Source organism: Pongo abelii, chromosome 13, assembly GCF_028885655.2.
Source record: "Pongo abelii isolate AG06213 chromosome 13, NHGRI_mPonAbe1-v2.0_pri, whole genome shotgun sequence".
NCBI classification, from domain to species: Eukaryota; Metazoa; Chordata; class Mammalia; order Primates; family Hominidae; genus Pongo; species Pongo abelii.
The window spans coordinates 24640024-24660665 of NC_071998.2; the positions used below are offsets into that span (position 1 = coordinate 24640024).

The 20642-nt window shown below is 41.7% G+C and overlaps 1 protein-coding gene across 5 annotated transcripts in view; it reads right to left on the bottom strand.

Moving 5' to 3' along the window:
• The window catches only part of NFX1 (nuclear transcription factor, X-box binding 1), an 80464-nt gene that overhangs the window by 51683 nt on the left and 8139 nt on the right, over positions 1-20642 (bottom strand). For all 5 annotated transcript variants that reach the window (XR_008509548.2, XR_008509547.2, XM_024252262.3 and 2 more), the window contains exons 3-9: positions 17864-18022; positions 16019-16096; positions 11986-12091; positions 8123-8194; positions 5509-5648; positions 508-607; positions 210-427 (exon numbers count right to left, since the gene is read on the bottom strand). Coding sequence is in view for 3 of the 5 variants with exons in the window: in XM_024252262.3 (XP_024108030.2) it covers positions 210-427; positions 508-607; positions 5509-5648; positions 8123-8194; positions 11986-12091; positions 16019-16096; positions 17864-18022 (873 nt within the window). In the remaining 2 variants the exon portion in view is untranslated. The remainder of the gene's footprint in view (positions 1-209; positions 428-507; positions 608-5508; positions 5649-8122; positions 8195-11985; positions 12092-16018; positions 16097-17863; positions 18023-20642) is intronic.

Here is a 20642-nt window from a genome sequence, read left to right on the forward strand (position 1 = left end):
CCTGAATCAGAGAGATCATTTGGGCAAATGTATGGGTTTTCACAAGTATATTTTGAGGAGGAAAGAAAACGTACCTACATAAATATGATCATAATATTTAGAAACCTCTGATATTGTAACTGGCCCTTACTTCTACGTTGCTTAAACACTCATTGCTGCCAACCATTTACAATAATATTTTTAAAGCCAACTTTACGCTTACTAGTTACCTAAGGAACCACAAGGCAGAGGCTTGCCGCACACTTTTCCACATGAAGGCACAGGGTCCATGCATGTTTTCCGACTACTACTTCCAAGTTCTAGCAATTGGCTGAGAGGAGTTTGGCCACAGGGGCAACAGCGCACCAGCTGGGGGAGCCGTGGGCATGGCTGGCAGGGCTGAGGGTGGCACACTTGCGAACATGTATGGTTACCACATTTCAAGTCCCTGTTAAGAATAACACATTATTACATAATTGTCGCATAAAGTGCAGCTTTAGTTCAACTGAGGAAAACGTAAAACCTTACTTGCCACATATCTTTAAACAGCTGAAATCCCCAAATCCATCAGACTTTCCTACATCAGTTCCACATAACACATCTCGGGAGGTGCTGCCGCAATAGCATACTTGAAGAGAAAATTTCAAAAACAAAAAGTTAGTAACATGTATGGGTTCTTAAAATATCCCAAATAATCTATAAGAAAATACAAAATGCAGGCCCAGCACAGTGGCTCATGCCTGTAATCCCAGCACTCTGGGAGGCCAAATAGAGTACTGATCAGACCTATGCAGAAATCAGTATATTTTATACAGCAGCTCTAAGACCCGCCTAAGAGCTTTACCATAGGAAGAAATAAAAAAGGCCTTGTTAAACTATTAATATCTCATAGTGCCTCTGCAGCACATTCCAAGAACAGCATCAGAGTGAAGCAACCTCTAAATTGAGAGAACACTATCTGGTCCATAAGGCCATGGTTGAACACCATTCACTGTGAGGCTCCTGCGGGTTCTCTGGTGATGTTACAGGGGATAGACAAGCTAAGCTGGTAGTAGTGGTGGAGGAGTTGACATCTGGATTTCCCATCCTCACTTCAACCCAAGAAGCACAGGTTTCATACTTTATGTCAGGTTTTACATAAAATACTTGTAAAAAGGTCCCCGTTGCTAAAAAGAAATTTAAAAATTGGCATGAGAGTATAAGATCTAACGATCAGAATAAATGCAGTATTATAAAAACATCACATTTTAAAAATCACATATATAATAAAAATAAAATAGAAACCTTCTAATAAGGTATTAAAAATAATACTCATAAAATAAAATCGTACATTAAACAGAACCAAAAGGTTTCACTATAATTAGACTCTTTTTTTTTGAGACGGAGTCTCACTCTTGCCCAGGCTGGAGTGCAATGGCATGATCTTGGCTCACTGCAACCTCCACCTCCCCGGTTCATGCAATTCTCCTGCCTCAGCCTCCCAAGTAGCTGGGATTATAGGGGCCCGCCACCACGCCCAGCTAATTTCTGTATTTTTAGGAGAGATGGGGTTTCACCATGTTGGCCTGGCTGGTCTTGAACTCCTGAGCTCAGGTGATCCACCCGCCTCAGCCTCCCAAAGGGCTGGGACTACAAGCATCAGCCACCACGCCCAGCCATAATCAAGACTCTTGATTTTTTTTTTTTTTTTTAAAAGACAGGATCTCACTTTGTTGCCCAGCTGGAGTACAATGGTGTGAACACAGCTTACTGCAGCCTCGACCTCCCAAAGTGCTGGGATTACAGGCATGAGCCACTGTGCCTGCTTTGATTTTTTTTTTTTTTAATTAGCTGAATTTAACATTCAAGGACTCTTTATTTTTAAAATACACATTTCATCTTCCAGTAAGTGCATGTGCGATTTCTTTTCTTTTCTTTCTTTTTTTTTTTTTTTCCGGAGACAGGGCCTCATTTTGTCACCCAGGCTGGAGTGCAGTCATGTGAACACAAGCTCAGCTCACTGCAGCCTCAAACTCCCGGGCTCAAGCAATGTTCTCACTTCAGCCCCTCAAGTAGCTGGGAGTACAGGTGTGTGCCACTACACCTGGCTATAGCTTTTGTATTTTTTGTAGAGACGGGGTTTTGCCATGTTGCCCAAGCTGGTCTCAAGTGATCAGCCCATCCTGGCCTCCCGAAGTGCTGGGATTACAGGTGTGAGCCACTACACCTGGCCTATATGCAATTTTTTCCCCCGTTCTAAAACTCATTTGTTCATTTAATAAAGACTGATTTGATAAATTAATAAAGATTCAGAAAATACAATAAATATTTGTAGAATCAATGAACTGGTAAAGAAACCCTGGCAACTGGGAGCTTTTGCTAGTAGGCTTTTCTTTGCTAAGTTTCTGCTCAAACAGAACAAAGGCTTTTTACAGAGGTAATGAATAGAAAGCTGTGAGCAAAACAATCAAGGGTCAGAATGGGTAACCATAAAAAAATTGAGTTCCTGATGAAAAAATCTGAGTAAATACTAAAAAGCTCTCTAGGCACAAGAGACAGAAATATGAGCAGGTGACAGAAGAATGAGGTAGAGTCACAGCTGGTTAAATAGTATTAAGGAACCAAAGGACCCTGTTGCCAGCCTTAACCCATGTAGTATTTTATCAATATATGAATAAAGACCCAAAAAGAATGCTTATTAATCTCTAGATAAGGCTGAAAGGGATCCTAGAAGAATTATAATTCAAGAAGATAAACTATTTACACGGCCAAAATATTCTGCTAGATAACTAATGTGGAAAAACAAAAAGTCTTCAAAACTGGGTTTGAAAAATCAACTAAACAGAAACAAGGAGGAAGAGACTGGGATCCATACAAATTTGTACAAAAAAGACTTGGGTGATTTAGCTGAGTAAAAGCCCAATATGAATCAAGAGCTAAAAACAGCTGAAGCCAGGCATGGTGGTGTGCATCTGTAGTCCCAGCTACTTGGGAGGCTGAGGCAGGAGAATCTGCACTCTGGTACCAGGATAGAGAGCTTTTCTGCACTTCCTGTTAATTACAGATCCATATGACATAATGGATAATCAAACTGGGCACAGGCAAGTCTTCATTCTCTTGAAGAGACTATTAAAAACAGGGGCTGGAACATATTATCCCATTTTCAGCCTGGGATAAAACTGAAGGGAGCACCCACAGGCAGGGTCAGGATTCACAACAGGTGATGGAAGCCTCGAAGTTCTATTCTACAGAGAACAGACCAGAAATTTTAGTCCGTAAAATAATCAGGACACATTTAATCAGTCCTCTGTCTCAGTGAAAAATCTCAAGAATGTACTCAAAGAACACCGAGTTTTGAGCAATACTGGTTTTCGTGGATCCCACAAGACTGGCATTGTTGTGAACAATCTGGCCACTTTTTTTTTTTTGAGACAGAGTTGGGTACTGTCACCTAGGCTGGTGTGCGGTAGCATGATCTCGGCTCACTGCAACCTCCGCCTCCTGGGCTCAAGCCATCCTTCCACCTCCGCCTCCCAAGTAGCTAGGACTACAGATGCATGCCACCATGTCTGGCTAATTTTTTTTTTTTTTTTTTGGTTAGAGACTGGTTTTCGCCATGTTGCCCAGGCTGGTCTCAAACTCCTAGGCTCAAGTGATCCACCCGCCCTGGCCTCCCAGAGTGCATGAGCTACCGTGCCCAGCCCAATCTAGCCACTTTTAAGAGGATGTGTGGTCTCTGAGCATGTTTCACAGGGAAGAAATGAAGCAATCACAGCTGTTAGGCCTGAAAGGAAACACTGGGGAAAGAATATATGACAGCTGATTTTGAACAACCCAGGAGGAACATGAAATGTAGAGAAAGGCAGACCAAGGAGAGAGTATATTTCAGGGAAGAAGATTTTGGCTCAATAAAAGAAAAAACTGGGACGATTAGAGTTGTATCATGACCAAACAGCCTAACTAAAAATACAGTGAGCTTTCAGGCTGTTTAATCAGCGACTAGGTAACTGACAATATTCACTCTGGAGAGCAAAAAGGGGATAATTGCACTAAGAGAAAATAAAACTAGATTCCATTTTTTTTTTTTTTGAGACAGAGTTCCGCTCTTGCTGCCCAGGCTGGAATGCAATGGCACGATCTTAGCTCACTGCAACCTCTGCCTCCCAGGTTCAAGCGATTCTCCTGCCTCAGCCTCCAAGTACCTGGGATTACCGGCGCCCGCCAACACGTCCCAACTATAAAATTAGATTCTTCCGTCCCATTTCTAGATTACAGTAATGGAGAGGAAGAGAAAAACTGAAAACATCAAAAACATAAACTTACATTCACAATTAAAAAAATTTTTTCTATTCATGTAGATACTTTCTACTTTTTTTCCCATTGACGTACACCCAGCATATAATAAACACAAATATTTTACATATTCAGTTTTGATTGGTTTCAGATATCTTTTGGTAATTGTATACATCTGTGTAACCACCACCCAAAACAAGATATCAAACATTTCTATCAACCCAGAAAATTTGTGTCCCTTCCCCCAATTTCCACCACTAGGCAACCATTTTCTAATTTTTATTATGAAAAATTAGTTTTATATGTTCTTAGATTTCACATATGTTCATTTTATTATTATTATTATTATTATTATTATTATTATTATTACTATTTTAGACTGAGCCTCATTCTGTCATCCAGGCTAGAGTGAAATGGCGCGATCTCTGCTCACTGCAACCTCCACCTCCCGGGTTCAAGTGATTCTCTTGATTCAGCCTCCCGAATAGCTGGGATTACAGGCGCCCACCACCATGCCCAGTTAATTTTTGTATTTTTAGTAGAGACAGGGTTTCACCATGCTGGCCAGGCTGGTCTCAATCTCCTGACCTCGAGTGATCCACCCACCTCACCCTCTCAAAGTGCTGGGATTACAGGCGTGAGCCACTATGCCTGGCCAGTTCATTTTTTAAAAGATTATTTTGGTCTTTCTAGGTCCATAATAATCTGGTCCTTTTCAAGCAGTTACTTTTAAACAGCATTTTAAAATCTACTATTTAAATTAGATAGGCCAGGCACTGTGGCTCATGCCTGTAATCCCAGCACTTTGGGAGGCCCAGGCAGGCATTATCACTTGAGGTCAGGAGTTCAAGACCAGCCTGGCCAACACTGTGAAACCCCATCTCTACTAAAAATACAAAAATTAGCAAGGCGTGATAGCAGACACCTGTAATCCCAGCTACTTGGGAGGCTGAGACAGGAGAATTGCTTGAACTTGGGAGGTGGAGGTTGCAGTGAGCTAGGATCACGCCACTGCACTCCAGCCTGGGCGACAGAGTGAGACTTATCTCAAAAAGAAAAAAAAATTATATAGGACAATGACCTATACTGGTATGCAGGTAAAATAATAAAAACCATCTAAGCATTGTATCTCCAGTTCTCTCTACTCAAAGTCTTTGTGACTAAAAGTCTGACACCAATCAAAGTTCATCAAGACAATCATTAATAAGGTTCCAGAAAAGAACACAAGCATTGCTAGCTGGTGTGCCCACCACTTACCCTGGTTCAAAATGATCTGGCAAGGCTGGCACTGACCCCCATGGCACAGCTCAGCACACTGGTGCTGACCACAGTTCAAAATATTCTCACATGGGTTAGAACAGTGGACTGAGACAGCCTGACCACAGCGAACTGTGTGCCTGTAAAGACAATAGATGTAAAGACAGCATCAGTCTAAAAGTTCCTGTCGGACAACTAAACTAACACTGTGGCCCTAACTCTCCCCTCAAAACCCACTAAGCCTTTCTCTAACTTCATTTCCCTCACTTTTTCCTATGTCTCCCTCCTCCAATTCTTATTTCCTCAATTACTCTCCCTTTCTCCACTCTTTTTCTTCTTCTGTTTTTGTTTTTCTTTTTTTAAATAGAGACAGGGTCTCACTATATTGCCCAGACTAATCTCAAACTCCTAGGCTTAAGCAATCCTCCTGCCTCAGGCTCCCAAAGTGTTGGGATTACAGGCTTGAGCCACCACGCCCAGCCCACTCTTTCTTCTTTCTCCTCCTTTTTCTTTTTATTTTCCATCCTGTCTTTCTCTCCTATTTTCTGAGTGGTGAGGAATTGAAGGCTATTCCTGAGTATTTGCTTTATGTCATTTCATCTCTGAGTTCCATGAAGCAGCATGCGTAACGAGAAAGAACGCTGGGGTGAGGAGTTAGAAGATCTGGGTTCTAGTCCTAGCTCTGCCTGGAGCTTCCACAGTACTTTACAGACAGGGGAGAAGGACAGCTATCATGTACCCAGATCTGACACACTCAGACTAACAGCACAATGGCATTATCCTGAGACCCAGCACTTAGAACATACTACATGTGACTTTGCTTCAGGGTAGGGAAATAAGCTAATTCTAGTTTTGTTCTAATGAACATCCTGATTTTGCTGAGAGAAGGATATAAGAAAGTCCTTTTTTGTTGTTGTTTATTTGAGACAGAGTCTTGCTCTGTTGCCCAGGCTGGAGTGCAGTGGTGCCATCTCGGCTCACTGCAACCTCCACCACCTCCTGGTTTCAAGCGATTCTCCTACCTTAGCCTCCCCAGTAGCTGGGGCTACAGACACGTGTCACCACACCCAGCTAATTTTTGTATTTTTAGTAGAGATGGGGTTTCACTATGTTGGCCCAGCTGGTCTCGAACTCTTAACCTCAAGTGATCCACCTCGGCCTCCCAAAGTGCTGGTATTACAGGCGTGAGCCATTGCTCCCAGCCGCAGAAAGTACTTTTAGACAACTGTCTTCAGGTCTCTTTCTAGGGTAACGGTTAAGCACTTGGAGTCTACTCTCCTGCAAGAAGAGTTTTATTTGATCCCCGACTCTCATCTCAACTCCATATTTTGTTTTTAAAAGTCACTGTTATGTACATAAATGATCAGCTTGCAGTACTTGACATAATGGCTAACACTAGCCTATTATGCTACCATTCTGCCTAGCACCATGGCTAACATTAACCCCTTGAAGTAGACACTATTATTTCTACTTTATAAGAAAAATGAGGTTCAGTAAGACCAAGCAACTTGCCCAGAATCAACAACCAGTAAGTGACAGAACCAGGATCTGACCTTTCTGAGTCAAAACACTTATATGTAATCTCAGGCCACATGGCTATCCTCATAAGTTCAGTAAAGGCTAAACAAATGCACCTCACTGAAAATCTGCATGACTCATCTCATCCTGTGGTTCAGAAATCATTTTAAGATCTTACTGGGCCTCAGAGACACTCCACAGCTATCAGTAATCCTTGTACTAACGATGTAGGAGACCTTGTATTATAACGGAACAAGGGTGGGCTCTGGAGTCACCTATTCTTTCATTCAACAATATTCATTAAAAGACTCCTAGATGCCAGATACTGTGCTAGGCACAGGAAACTGGTCCCAGCCTCCTTAGGCCTGGGTTCAACTCCTGGTTCTGTCACCCACTAGAGAGGTTAAAAATCCTTGCCGACCGAGTGCGCTGGCTCATGCCTGTAATCCCAGCACTTTGGGAGGCCGAGGCGGGTGGATCACGAAGTCAATAGTTCAAGACCAGCCTGGCCAAGATGGTGAAATCCCATCTCTACTAAAAATACAAAAATTAGCCAGGTGCGGTGGCAGGCACCTGTAATCCCAGCTACTTGGGAGGCTGAGGCAGGAGAATTGCTTGAACCCAGGCAGCAGAGGTTGCAGTGAGCCGAGATCACGCCACTGCACTCCAGCATGGGCGACAGACCGAGACTCCGTCTCAAAAAAAAAAAAAAAAATTCCCTGTCACTTTGGTATTTTATCCGAAATAATGGGTAGTCTCACAATCTCATTGTGCATATAATTTCTTAATCACTTATAAGATTACAAAATAGGGTCATGGGCAGCACAGGGAACTACTAGTTATAGAAAAGTACTATCCATGGCGCATTTGGTCTCTCAAGTTGCCCACTTGGCTCTCTTCCAAGTTGTACTTTCCTTCTGTGCTTTCCTTCCCGTTCTAAAGCTTTTTAATAAACTTTTACTCCTGAAAAAAAAAAAGTACTATTCATGCCTACCATTTATTTGTATCTACCTACTATTCTTTTATTTTAGAAATTCACAAGTCAATCATGCATGTGAAAACTGAGGTCTTCTTTAGAGTGTAATTTTAACTTTACCTGGTTCGTCCACATTCACATGTTTTTGTCATAAAGGCAGGGCAGGGTGGGCAAGGTCCTGGATGGCAGAGACTGAAAGAGAAAGGTTTCACTGAATAAACCACAGCCATGTATCCAAACCCGAACAAAGCTGTCCCAGCTGGGTCTTATTGTGAATATGGCAACAAATACATCTACTATGACATGTCTCTGTATTTGTTTAAAGTTGATTAAACTATTTGAACAAAGATATCCACTGTACTTTTATGTGCAAAAAATCGACATCATTATCACCACAGACTATTTAACCAGAGAAGTAAATCCCAAGTCAAAATACTGGTTATATTTGGGTCTGAGAGTCAAAGATGACATTTTCAAATACAGTCTTGGCCCACTTACAGCAGTGTGTGGGGATAAAAATAGTTTGCTACTCAGGTAAAAGGCAGAATGGCTAATAGGGTCCTGTAGAAGATCAGAGTCTAAGCAAGGTAACAGAACTCAAATCTACCGGGTCTGTAAGAAGTACAGACATACTCTTTATCAGCTAGTGAAGTAATATCAGGCACTGGGCAAACAATGGAACAGTGAAAAGAAGGCTGACATGAGGGGAGGCATGCTAGTGAGTAACATGGAGAGAATGAAAAGGAAGGGGGTCATGGAAAGAACTGGGCTGAGTGATATGCTATAGGTCAGAATTAGCCCTCTGAAAAATGCTATTTTTAGGAGCTATATTATAGAGACCAATAGAAAAAAGTTACAATACGGAATTTGTATATTCAAATATATACTGTCCTCTTCAAAGCAGACACTTTGGCAAATTACACAGTGGTACAGAAATGCCACTACTTAAAACATTTTGGGAACTTCTATGACAACTGTTTTTGGAGTTGGAGGGGTATATTCTAGGTGGCAAATTACAATCCTTTGGGAATCAAAAGCCAATCAGAGCCAAGACTAATTAATCAGATGGGTAACAGAATTTGCTGTAAAACATTAATGTGCTTATAAAGTGGTCTGGCTGGAATGTTTAGTTTCTATGAAACTCCTAAACAAGGTCTGATAATTCTTAAATAAAGTTTAAACATTGAAAACAATCCAGGAATAAGTGTCTAGTCTTCTAAGATGACTCATTTTGATAGACAATACCCATAGGAGACATAAGTTTAAGCATGTTTCTTTAAAGATGAGTATTATTATTCAACAGTTATATTTTACATATACCTCAATCCTTTCGGGTGAAACAATTTTCATTGCTTGTCAGGTGTGGGTGATTCTAGGTTATGTCAAATATCTCAGAAGCCTGGACTCAATCTCCTCAATCTCAGGTTTTCTTAACTTTTAGACCAGAGGTTCACAACACTGGCTATATATTGGAAGTGCATGGAGAGCTTTTAAAAATATAGATGTTCACACCAGGCATGGTGGCTCATGCCTGTACTCTCAGCACTTTGGGAGGCTGAGGTGGAAGGATCGCTTGAGCCCAGGAGTTCAAGGGTGCAGTGAGCTACAATAGCACCACTGCACTCAAGCCTGGGCAACAGAGCGAGACCCTGTCTCTATGGCTTTTGAGTCCTAACAAGTGTAAATGAGAGAAACCAAAGCTTTCTTGGAGACCAGAAAAGTGCTACTGGGGAATGGGCTTCTATGGTCCTTAAAGTAAAAGAAAGTTCCCAAGTCAAGTGTGAGAGCTCCAGAGCCACAAAAGAGCAGGAGCAGGTTTTAAGGTGTTCTTTTCTTTCAGACATGGTGCTGATCATATGATCTGCAACAGTTTTGATCTCTGGTAGTCATGAAGGGTTTGGAAAAATAGTCCATGCAGAGGATTAAGTTTTTTTGTTTTTTTTTTCTGAGACGGAGTCTCACTCTGTAGCCCAGGCTGGAGTGCAATGGCAGGATCTCGGCTCACTGCAACCTCTGCCTCCCGGGTTCACGCCATTCTCCTGCCTCAGCCTCTCCAGTAGCTGGGACTACAGGCGCCCACCACCACACCCGGCTGATTTTTTACATTTTTAGTAGAGACGGGGTTGCACCGTGTTAGCCAGGATGGTCTCGATCTCCTGGCCTCGTGATCCACCCGCCTTGGCCTCCCAAAGTGCTGGAATTACAAGCGTGAGCCACCGCGCCCAGCCAGGATTAACTTCTTATTACTGAATTTACTGAAAATGACAGCTAATGGCAAGAATAGCTTAAGTCCTTCCTAAGGAAGGACCTATGCGAGCAGTCAAAGGGAAGGAGGTATCTGACTGCCCAGCAGATCACAGGCCATGCTGTCTAGCCCAATTTAAAACAGCTCTACTCCCACTGACATTTCCCCAGCACCACCACCATGCCTTGATCACAAGGCCCCTGGTTCAATATTATCCCTGCTCCAAGCAGTAGAAATACCAAGATAACACTCTGATGGTCTGGTTTACTCTTAGATTTGGGTAGTAAAAGTAAGAATTGTCATTTTTTGATCACTTGCCAGACTCTGTATCGAGCCGCATAGGTGCACTAATTCATTTAATTTTCATAGAACCCTATAAGTATTATTATTACTATCATTATTATTTTATAGATGCAGGCTTAGATAAATTAATAACTTGTCCAAGGTCACATAACTATTTAAGTAACTTGAACCTAAGATTTAAACCTTTGTCTGAGGTCAAAGCCTGTAGAAATTTATTTGTAACTGATCAATTGTTTTTCTATTACTGTGCATTTTTTGGTATTTAGAAGCTGACTGCATACAGTCTACTTATTTATTTATTATTTTTAGAGACATGGTCTTGCTTTGTTGCCCAGGCTGGAGTGCAATAGTGCAATCACAGCTCACTGCAGCCTTGAACTCCTGGACTCAAATGATCCTCCTTGCTCAGCCTCCCAAGTAGCTGGGACTATAGGTATGTGCCACCACACCTAGCTAATTTTAAATTTTTTTGTAGAGACGGGGTCTCACTTTGTTGCCTAGTGTGGTCTAGAACTCCTGGCCTCAAGCAATCCTCCTGCCTTGGCTTCCCAACGTGTTGGGATTATAGGCATGAGCCACCGTGTCTGGCTTATGCGTATAGTCTACAGCTGGCTATTTATTATAGGGAAAAGATTGACATCCTGCGGCTGGGTGTGGTGGCTCACACCGGTAATCCTGGCATGTTGGGAGGCTGAGGAGAGCAGATTGCTTGAGCCCAGGAGTTCGAGACCAACCTGGGCAACATGGCAAAACCCCATTTCTACCAAAACATACAAAAAATAGCCAGGCATGGTGGCACACGCCTGTAGTCCCAGCTACTCAGAAGGATGAGGTGGGAGGATGGCTTGAGCACAAGAGGCAGTGGTTACAGTGAGCTGTGATCACGCCACCACACTCACACTCCAGCCTGGGTGACAAAGCGAGACTCTGTCTCAAAAAAAAAAAAAAAAAGAAAAAGATTGACATCTTGGAAATACTGTCCGACTGGGACCCTAAACAATTGTCTTTCCCCAGACAGAAGGTTCTCCCATACATTCTCTTGGATCTGGATATCTTGGATATCAATGGGGGATAAAACATATGAGTCACATTTCTTCTTAGAAGCAAGCAGTGTAATGTAATGGAAGCAGCACTGGCTTTGGAAACCCTAGCTCCACCATCCACGGCCTACCACTGTGACACTGGGCAAGAGGCTTGGCCTTTCTGAGCCTCATCTGTAAAATGGAGATGGTAAATATCTATTACTGGGCTGTGGTAAGGATTCAACAAGTTAACTGATGTAGAGTGCCTGGCACAGGGTGATTTGAGACCATTTACTGAGGTCCCATATCACCCTTCATCCCAAACCATTACATGCTAACCAGGTATGTTTACTTAGAGCCACCAGCAAAGCATGTCCACCAGCAATCCCAACGGAATTACCATTCCAACTTACAGGTTACAGGAATGTGGGCAGTCCTGGCCAGGCTGTTTCTTTCTACAAACCTCACCACAGCTATGTGGAATTTCATTTCTGCTCCACTCAGGATTCTTTACCTTGCCTAGAACATATCAGATCAGAGAGTCAATGGTACAAACTTCAACCACATTCTCAACTTTAATGAAACAGTAAAGTATAGCTAGGCAGCATGCAACTTTAGTGTGGTTTTTATTATCTCAACAAATGTATTATCCCATATCCTAAAATAAAAAGATAAATATAATGCTATTCATAAAAAGTTTCACTGAGTATGATAAATCTTAAATCTTGGATTACCTGGGAAAGATAAATAAAAAGTCACTTTTACTTATGAAAATACTACCTTGACTAATGGAAACATTTAAGATAAATACCTATAAGACAAGTTGTCTATAACTGGGCTTCTGAACTGATATGCGAATTGCTGCTGCAAGGATCAGAGAGAGGGAATAAGAGAAGAGCACCGTGGGGAAAGTGGGGGAGGCAGTAAGAGATGGAAAGGACATAAATCCCCTGTGTAGCAGGAACTCACCTATTCCAGAACTATAAAGTCGGCATAAAAGAGCTTATAATTTTATAATCAATGTCACTGCAAATCTTCATGGAACATCTTCCATGGACTCAGCAGAGACAGGGAAGAGTAAAACGAAGGCACAGGATTCCTCCTTGCCCTTGAGGAATTCATCCTCACTTGGGCAATTTGCACACTAAATTGCAGCCATCCCCAGTCCATGGCCTCTGCTTTTCTCTCTATACTATCTCTTTCAGAAATTTTATTCATGTTGAGAGGTGCAATCCACCTAAAGGCCATTGATCTCCAAATCCACATTTTCTCTCTTGCCCTGAATCTTCAGTTTCAGACCCATAAGTCCAAATGTCTGCTGAACATTCTTGCTTGGGGTTTCACAGTCACCTCAAACTGGCTTTATCCACGGCCAAAGTTCACATCTTCCCTCTACAACTCCTCTCTTTTCAGGGTTTCCTATTTCTGTCAGTGACATCAACTCTGTCAGAGTCACACATGCTCAAAAACTACAGTCATCGCTGACACCTCTTTCTACTTAATCACCAAGTTGTGTCAATTTTTCCTACAAAGTGGCTCTCACCTCATCTGCTCTCCTGTTCCTGCCTCTCTACTGGCCAAAACCTCGTCTCCAGACTATAACAAAAGCCTCCCTGCCTCTGTGCTTTTTTGCTCCAATACAGTGCCCTGGTTTTCCTCTAACATCTCTCAAGAGCTCTACCTCTTGTCCCTGACTCCAAATGATGTTTTGGGGTTTTCTGCTTTTCTTTCCCCTGCAAGTGTTCTGCATTACACCCTTTTCTCACTCTGTACCCTTTCATCCGCTAGGGTCTTAACTACTCCTCTCAGCTGTGATTCTCATCCTTAAGTCCTGGTCTTTCCTCAAATATTGCTACCTGCCTGTTGGACATATCTCACTGTATGTTCTGCTCACTCCTCCAGCTCAACATTTCTAAACTGTAGTCACTGTCCCCACCAGACCTTGTTCTTTTGACCTGCCCTTTTCCTTGGTATCACCATTTCCAAAAGCATGAAACTTTGGGTGACTCCCATTCCTACTACTGTTAGGAATCAACCTAACACCATATTTTTCCATCACACTCATTAGAGGCTTGTACTACTCTTCATCTGGTTTATAAGTCCCAAATTATTTAGGCTCCAAAATACTCTACTCACTGCTACCAAACTAATCTCCATAAAGAATCATGTTGATGCCCTCAGTGGCTTCCCACAGCCTTCCAAATGAAGTCCCAACACCTGAGACTGGTATCAAAGGGTCAGCCCTTCCTTTCCAGTCATCTCCCACTCCCCACCCATCATAGATCTTGGGCTCTGTAAGTGGATGAATCACTCTTCTCCCAATATATCCTAAACCCTGTTGATTCTGAACTGCCTAAGCTATTCCCTTCAACATATCTGTCTGCCTACCAAGATTTTACCTAGTTTACAACGCCAGTTCAATTCTACGTCGTCCAAGAAGGCTTCTCTTAATCATCCAGCTATAAGTCGTAACTACCCCAAAGATCTCCCATAGTACTTCGTACTTCTAGCAGAGTATCAGGCTAATTGTGTCTTAACTCTTAGACTGTAAGCTCTGGTAAGTTAACCGTTTTATTCGCCTCTGTTTCTTCACAGTGCCTTGAACATTAATAAGTTCTCAATAAAAACATGTTAAATTAATGGTCCCCTGGAAGAACAGTGTGGGGCAAAGTCATCTGCAAATAAGGCCTTTATGTGCATTCTCACATCATTTTACCACTTTCAGATCATCTTGACCTTCACTCCACATTCTTATGCTGCCTTAGAGTCTCTCGTCTAATTTGCCAGTAGAGGCTTTAACAAGATTTTTAATTCCATTGTGGTACTTTATGTTTAAAAATCCTTCAAAATAAGGTATTAAGTATTGGTATTGTCCTATTTGCCCAAATTTCCATTGATCTCTTACTTCCAGTTTCATGCTGCCTTTCTGGTAGTATATTCAAGAATATTTATTCCCTCATCTAATACCAATTTAGTATCTATTAAGGCTCAGATTCTGTCAATAAAACATATAAGACCAGAAAATTCCAAATAAAACAGTGGCCAAAGTGAGAGAGAGAATAACAAAGGAAAGCATCCTTTGTAAGAGGGTGTTTGGGGTCAGATCTTAAATGATACTGTGGTTAAGAATTGAAGAAAAGAAGGGGAAGTCAAGGAGTTCACCAAGGTATTGCATCTAGAAGATACAGAGTTGATGGTAAATGACTTGACTCTTTGTGAAAGCTGCTAGCTAAGTAATGGGAAAGGAGAAATATGAGCAAACTGGTTAGAAAAATAAGGAGAGCATGCAGAAACAAACAGGAAGAGCTACTTATTTCAAGAAGGGAATGGTCAAAGGTGTCAAGGGCTATCACTCTACCAAAAAGACTATGAGCTTATAAAATCAGCCCTAGATATGGTTGGAAAGGAGTCATTGGTGATTTCTTTGTTTTTATTTTATTTATTTATTTTTTTGAGATGGAGTCCCACTCTGTCGCCCAGGCTGGAGTGCAATGGCATGATCTTGGATCACTGCAACCTCTGCCTCCCAGGTTCAAGCGATTCTCCTGCCTCAGCCTCCCAAGTAGCTGGGATTACAGACACGCGACACCATGCCCAGCTAACTTATTTTAGTAGAGACGGGGTTTCACCATGTTGGCCAGGCTGGTGTCGAACTCCTGATCTCAGGTGATCCACCTACCTTGGCCTCCCAAAGTGCTGGGATTACAGGCGTGAACCACTAAGCTCGGCCCATTGGCAATTTCTGAATACAGTTTCAGTGAGGCAACAAGACAGAAGCAAAAATGCAATGCTTCAGGGAGGGAGACAGAAAGTAAAGAAAAAATCCGAAAAATCAACAACTAGAGGGAAGTTAGTCATTAAAAGGCAGGAAAGGAAAAAAAAAACATGCAGAAATGGGCTAGCAGCAAGAATGAGCATCTGGGTTACAGGAAGTTTTCCCCTAATACTTGGGGGAACTGAGATATTCAAAAACAGAAAGAAGTATTCCATAAAGAGGGAAGATGCCAGGATAGAGTTTATAATGCTGGTTTATAAAAAATCCGATTATAAATACCAATGACTTATTTCCAGGATTAAAATAAACACTATTATTTACTCATACTGCTCCAATCTGGAATATCAAAGCTGTAACTGCTGGGGGTGAGATGAAGCCCACATCCACACCTATCTCTGCTACATGGTCAGGCCTGGTCTCAAGACCAGGGAGACAAGCACTACAGCCCAGAAGCAGCATGAGCCTGGTTGGCCATCTCCAGAACAGCTTGCCAGGAGCAAAAAGGCTGTGGCTCTAGCTGTGTGATGGACCACATAATTATAGTCTTATAGACTCCTAGAGCTTTGAAGTCTCATTAGTAACTTCTAAAACATGCCCTGCAGACCACCTTTCCTGAACTGAGGTACAATGTATGTAGTAAAAGAGACTCCAGTGTATATAAACAAACTTACCACAGAAACAAGTGTAGGTATTAGGAACATGTGCAGAAACATTCTGACAGGCAGGACACCTCCAACCACTCTGGCCATCTGTCAGGAAAAATGGGAGTAGGCCAAATAAATTTTCTTCCAAAAGCTACATGTAATTTAAAAAATTTAAATCTATAGGAAGATACAATACTGAAGTAGTGGTAATAATTTCAATGTTAAGCATATCAGACATTTAAGTAACAAATTCACAATACTGACTGCTTAGCTTGAATACAGCATTTTCCACTGAATATGGGGTTCATTTAAAAAAAAAAAAAAAAAAAAGGCCAGGTGTGGTGGCTCATGCCTGTAATCCCAGCACTTTGTGAAGCAGAGGTGGGTGGATCACGAGGTCAGGAGATTGAGACCATCCTGGCTAACATGATGAAACATCATCTCTACGAAAAATACAAAAATTAGCTGGGCGTGGCGGTGCGTGCCTGTAATCCCAGCTACTCAGGAGGCTGAGACAGAAGAATCACTTGAACCTGGGAGGTGGAGGTTGCAGTGAGCCGAGATCACGCCACTGCACTCCAGCCTGGGCGACATAGCAAGACTCCCTCTCAAAAAAAAAAAAAAACAAAACACAAAAAACAAACAAAAAAAACCACTAGCTAGGCATGGTGGCTCATGTGTCTAATCCCAGCATTTTAGGAGGCTGACGCAGAATTGCTTGAGCCCGGGAGTTCAAGACAAGACTGGGCAACACAGCAGACCGTCTCAAAAAGAAAAAAAATTAGCTGGATGTGGTGGCATGTGCCTGTAGTCTGAGCTGCTTGCGAGTCTGAGGCAGGAGGATCATCTGAGTCCAGGAATTCAAGGCTGCAGTGAGACATGATCACACCACTGGACTCCTGCCTGGGTAACAGAGTAAGACTCTGTCTCAAAAAAAAAATACAGATAGAAGGAATAAGACCTAGTGTTTAGTAGCACTATAGCTAACAACAATTTATTATATATTTCAAAATAACTAGAAGAGTAGAAATGGGATGCTCCTAACACAAAGAAATGATAAATATTTGAGGTGTTGGAATCCCAATATGCCCATTACCCTGATTTGATCATTACAAATTGTATACTTGTATCAAAATATCATGTGTACCCCATAAACATGTAAACTATTATGTATGCATAGTAAAAATTTAAAAATGAAAAAAAAAATGTTTTTTTGTTTGTTTGAGACAAGGTCTTGCTCTGTCACCCAGGCTGGAGGGCAGTGGTGCAATCTCAGATCACTGCAATCTCCACCTCCTGGGTTCAAGCAATTCTCGTGCCTCAGCCTCCCAAGTAGCTGGGATTACAGGTGACTGCCACCACGCCTGGCTAATTTTTATATCTTTAGTAGAGATGGAGTTTCACCATGTTGGCCAGGCTAATCTCGAACTTCTGACCTCAGGTGATCCGCCTGCCTTGGCCTCCCAAAGCGCTGGGACTGCAGGTGTGAGCCACCATGCCTGGCCAAAAATGAGAAGAAGATAAATTAAAAATAGAATTACCATATGATCCTGCAATCACACTTCTGTGTATGTATCCACAGGAAATAAAATCAGTATGTTAAAGAAAAAATAATAAGTAAAAGCCATCATTTTCAATAAGAGTGACTGATTTTATCGTATCCTAAAATATATTTTAATATTGTTATGTTTAGCTGGTTTATTTAAGATCTATAACTTAATTCTGGTCATATGAAACACATGATCAAGGTAACATACTCTCCCTGCAGAAAAAGTAGTTAAGAGAAATTAAACTGTATATTTAAAGCTAGGCTTAATACTTGAACATATCAAATAGGGGAGAATAACTACTCAGAAGAGAGAATTAATTGACCTGCTTGAGATGCTGGAGACCTTGCCCATTTCTTTATGCAGTTCAAATGAAACACATGGTAACAGCTCTGACAACTCCACACTGGGGCAGTGACACGAACCAATTCACAGCACACCATGCACTCGTATTTTTCTGTTGTTAGTTGTTCAATTAGAGAACCTGTTTAAAAAACAAAATAACAAAAAAGATAAACTCAAACACAAAAAACCATTCCTCACTTTAATCAACCAAGGATGAGCAAGTCATTCAAGAGAAGAATCCAAACACAGAGATTTTAAGGAATATCTGATTCTGGGTAAGGCAGCTGGCTATTCAGACTGAGGCCAATAAGGGGCAGGAATTTGCCGAGGAAGAGGACTTAGGAAGGAGACACTCAGGTGGGGATTCCCACAATTAAGGAAACATTCCCAGGAAAATAGCAGAGTAGCCAAATGCCCCTTGTAACATAGCCTGAGGATCCACTGGGCAATACAGGATCTTGCTTTGCATTTTCTATTTTCGAGGATCCTCTAAATCTATCAGATCCATGGATTTAGGTTAGAAAGAGGCTCGTGAAGCTGTAGTGTCAGCTATAAGAAGCCCAAGTCTGGGCAGGTTCCAACAACCCATGAGTGGTAAGATGGCTCTAGTAGTTGCCCTCAAAGTCTTTAGTCATTCACTTAACAAAGATATTCTTGGTGCCTACCATAAGCCCCATGGTGGTGTTACAGTCCCTGGCTCCAGGAGCTCAACATCCAGTGATAGAGACCAGTGTGTAGTATCAGAATAATCCTCCCAGATCTATTCCTGAATACCTTCACCCACTTCCAGATTTTTTTCCTCAAACACAATTGCAGCAAAGTCTTTCTAGATTTCAATACCGCCAGATACTCTCAAAACTGAGTGTGAGTGTGTGTATATGTTTTTTTGAGTACATACTTTTAGCATTGCATTTATTTCATAATATTACTGTTATTTGCTTTCAGGTCTAAATAAGTTAAAAGAATAAAATTAATCTTAAATACAACATTGCAAGCACGTTACATATTATTATTTAGTCCTCTCAAAAAGGCTGTAACAGGTTGGGCACGGTGGCTTACACCTGTAATTCCAGCACTTTGGGAGGCCAAGGTGGGGAGATCATGAGGTCGGGAGATCAAGACCATCCTGGCCAACATGGTGAAACCCCATCTCTACTAAGAATACAAAAATTAGCTGGGCATGGTGGCGTGTGGCTGTAATCCCAGCTACTAAGGAGGCTGAGGCAGGAGAATCTCTTGAACCCGGGGGCGAAGATTGCAGTGAGCTGAGACTGCACCACTGCACTCCAGAGCGAGACTCCATCTCAAAAAAAAAAAAAAAAGGCTATAACATAGGTACCATTTTACAGATGAAGAAACTGGCTTCATGTAGTTAGATCATTTATCCAAGGTCACAGAACTACAAATTTAAAAGTCAAAATTCAAACTTGTCAAACTATCTGACTCAAAAGTGCACATTGTAATATTCCATAACATTGGCTCTCCTAAGATTTACTTTCTGATTGTTCAGTTTAATGTCAAAAGAAATAGAGAACACCCTGAGACTGAAAGCTCAGGAGGAGGGAGAGTTTTGTCTACCTTGCTGAGTGTAGTATTTCCAGTGTCTGGCATATACTAGGTGCTCCATTAAATAGTTGTTAAATTCACGGATAAAGTAATAAATGAGTGATATTTAGTCTGTTCCACAACCTCTTTCTGTGAAAGTTACAGGCGTCACCAAAGTTTAGGCTCGAGTGCAGTGGCATGATCGTGGCTCACTGCATCTTCAAACTCCTGGGCCAAGTGATCCTCTCACCGCAGCATCCTGAGTAGCTGGGACCACAGGCGTGTGCCACTATACCTGGCTGATTTTTTTGTTAGTTTTTGTAGAGATGGGGTCTACCTCTGTTGCCCAGGATGGTCTTGAACTCCTGGGCTCAGGTGATCCTCTTGACTCGGTTTCCCAAAGTATTGGGACTACAGAAATTTAACCAAATTAAAAAAAAATCTTCCCTGAATAAGAAGTAAATAAAACAAAAGCAAAAACATCTTTTCCAAAAAGGAAAGATGAAGAAACTGTCAGAGATGGTAGGAGACTCAGGAGACATGACTAAATGCAACGTGGTATCCTAGACTGGGTCCTGAAACAGAAAAAGGACATTGGCAGAAAAACTGGTGAAATCTGAATAACATCTGTAGTTTAGTTAATACGATTATACCAGTGCTAATTTCTTAGTTTTAACAAAGGCACTCTGGTTATGTAAGATGTTAACATTAGAGGAAGTTGGGTGAAAGATATATGGGAATTCTTTCAACTATCTTTGCAACTTTTCTATAAATCTGAAATTATTCCAAACTGAAACGTTTTACAGACAAACACCTTTTTCTCTACTAGGCTTTGACACTTCAGTAAAGGCCAATTCCATTATTCTAAGTTGCTCAGGCATAAAATCTTCCTTCCAAATACATCCAAAATCTATCCAATTGTTACCTTTTCCACACTATTACTCCAGTCTAAGTCTCCATCATCTCCTACCTGAACAACTGCAATAGCCTCCTAACTTGTCCTATTGCCTTCTTAGAGCCTATTCTCCACACAGCAGCCTAATAACATTTTTTTTTTTTTTTTTGAGACAGGGTCTCATTCTGTCACCCAGGCTAGAGTGCAGTGGCACAATCACTACTTACTGCAGCCTTGACCTACTGGGCTCAAGTGATCCTCCTACTTCAGCCTCCTGAGTAGCTGGGACTATAGGCATGTGCCACCACGTCCAGCTAAT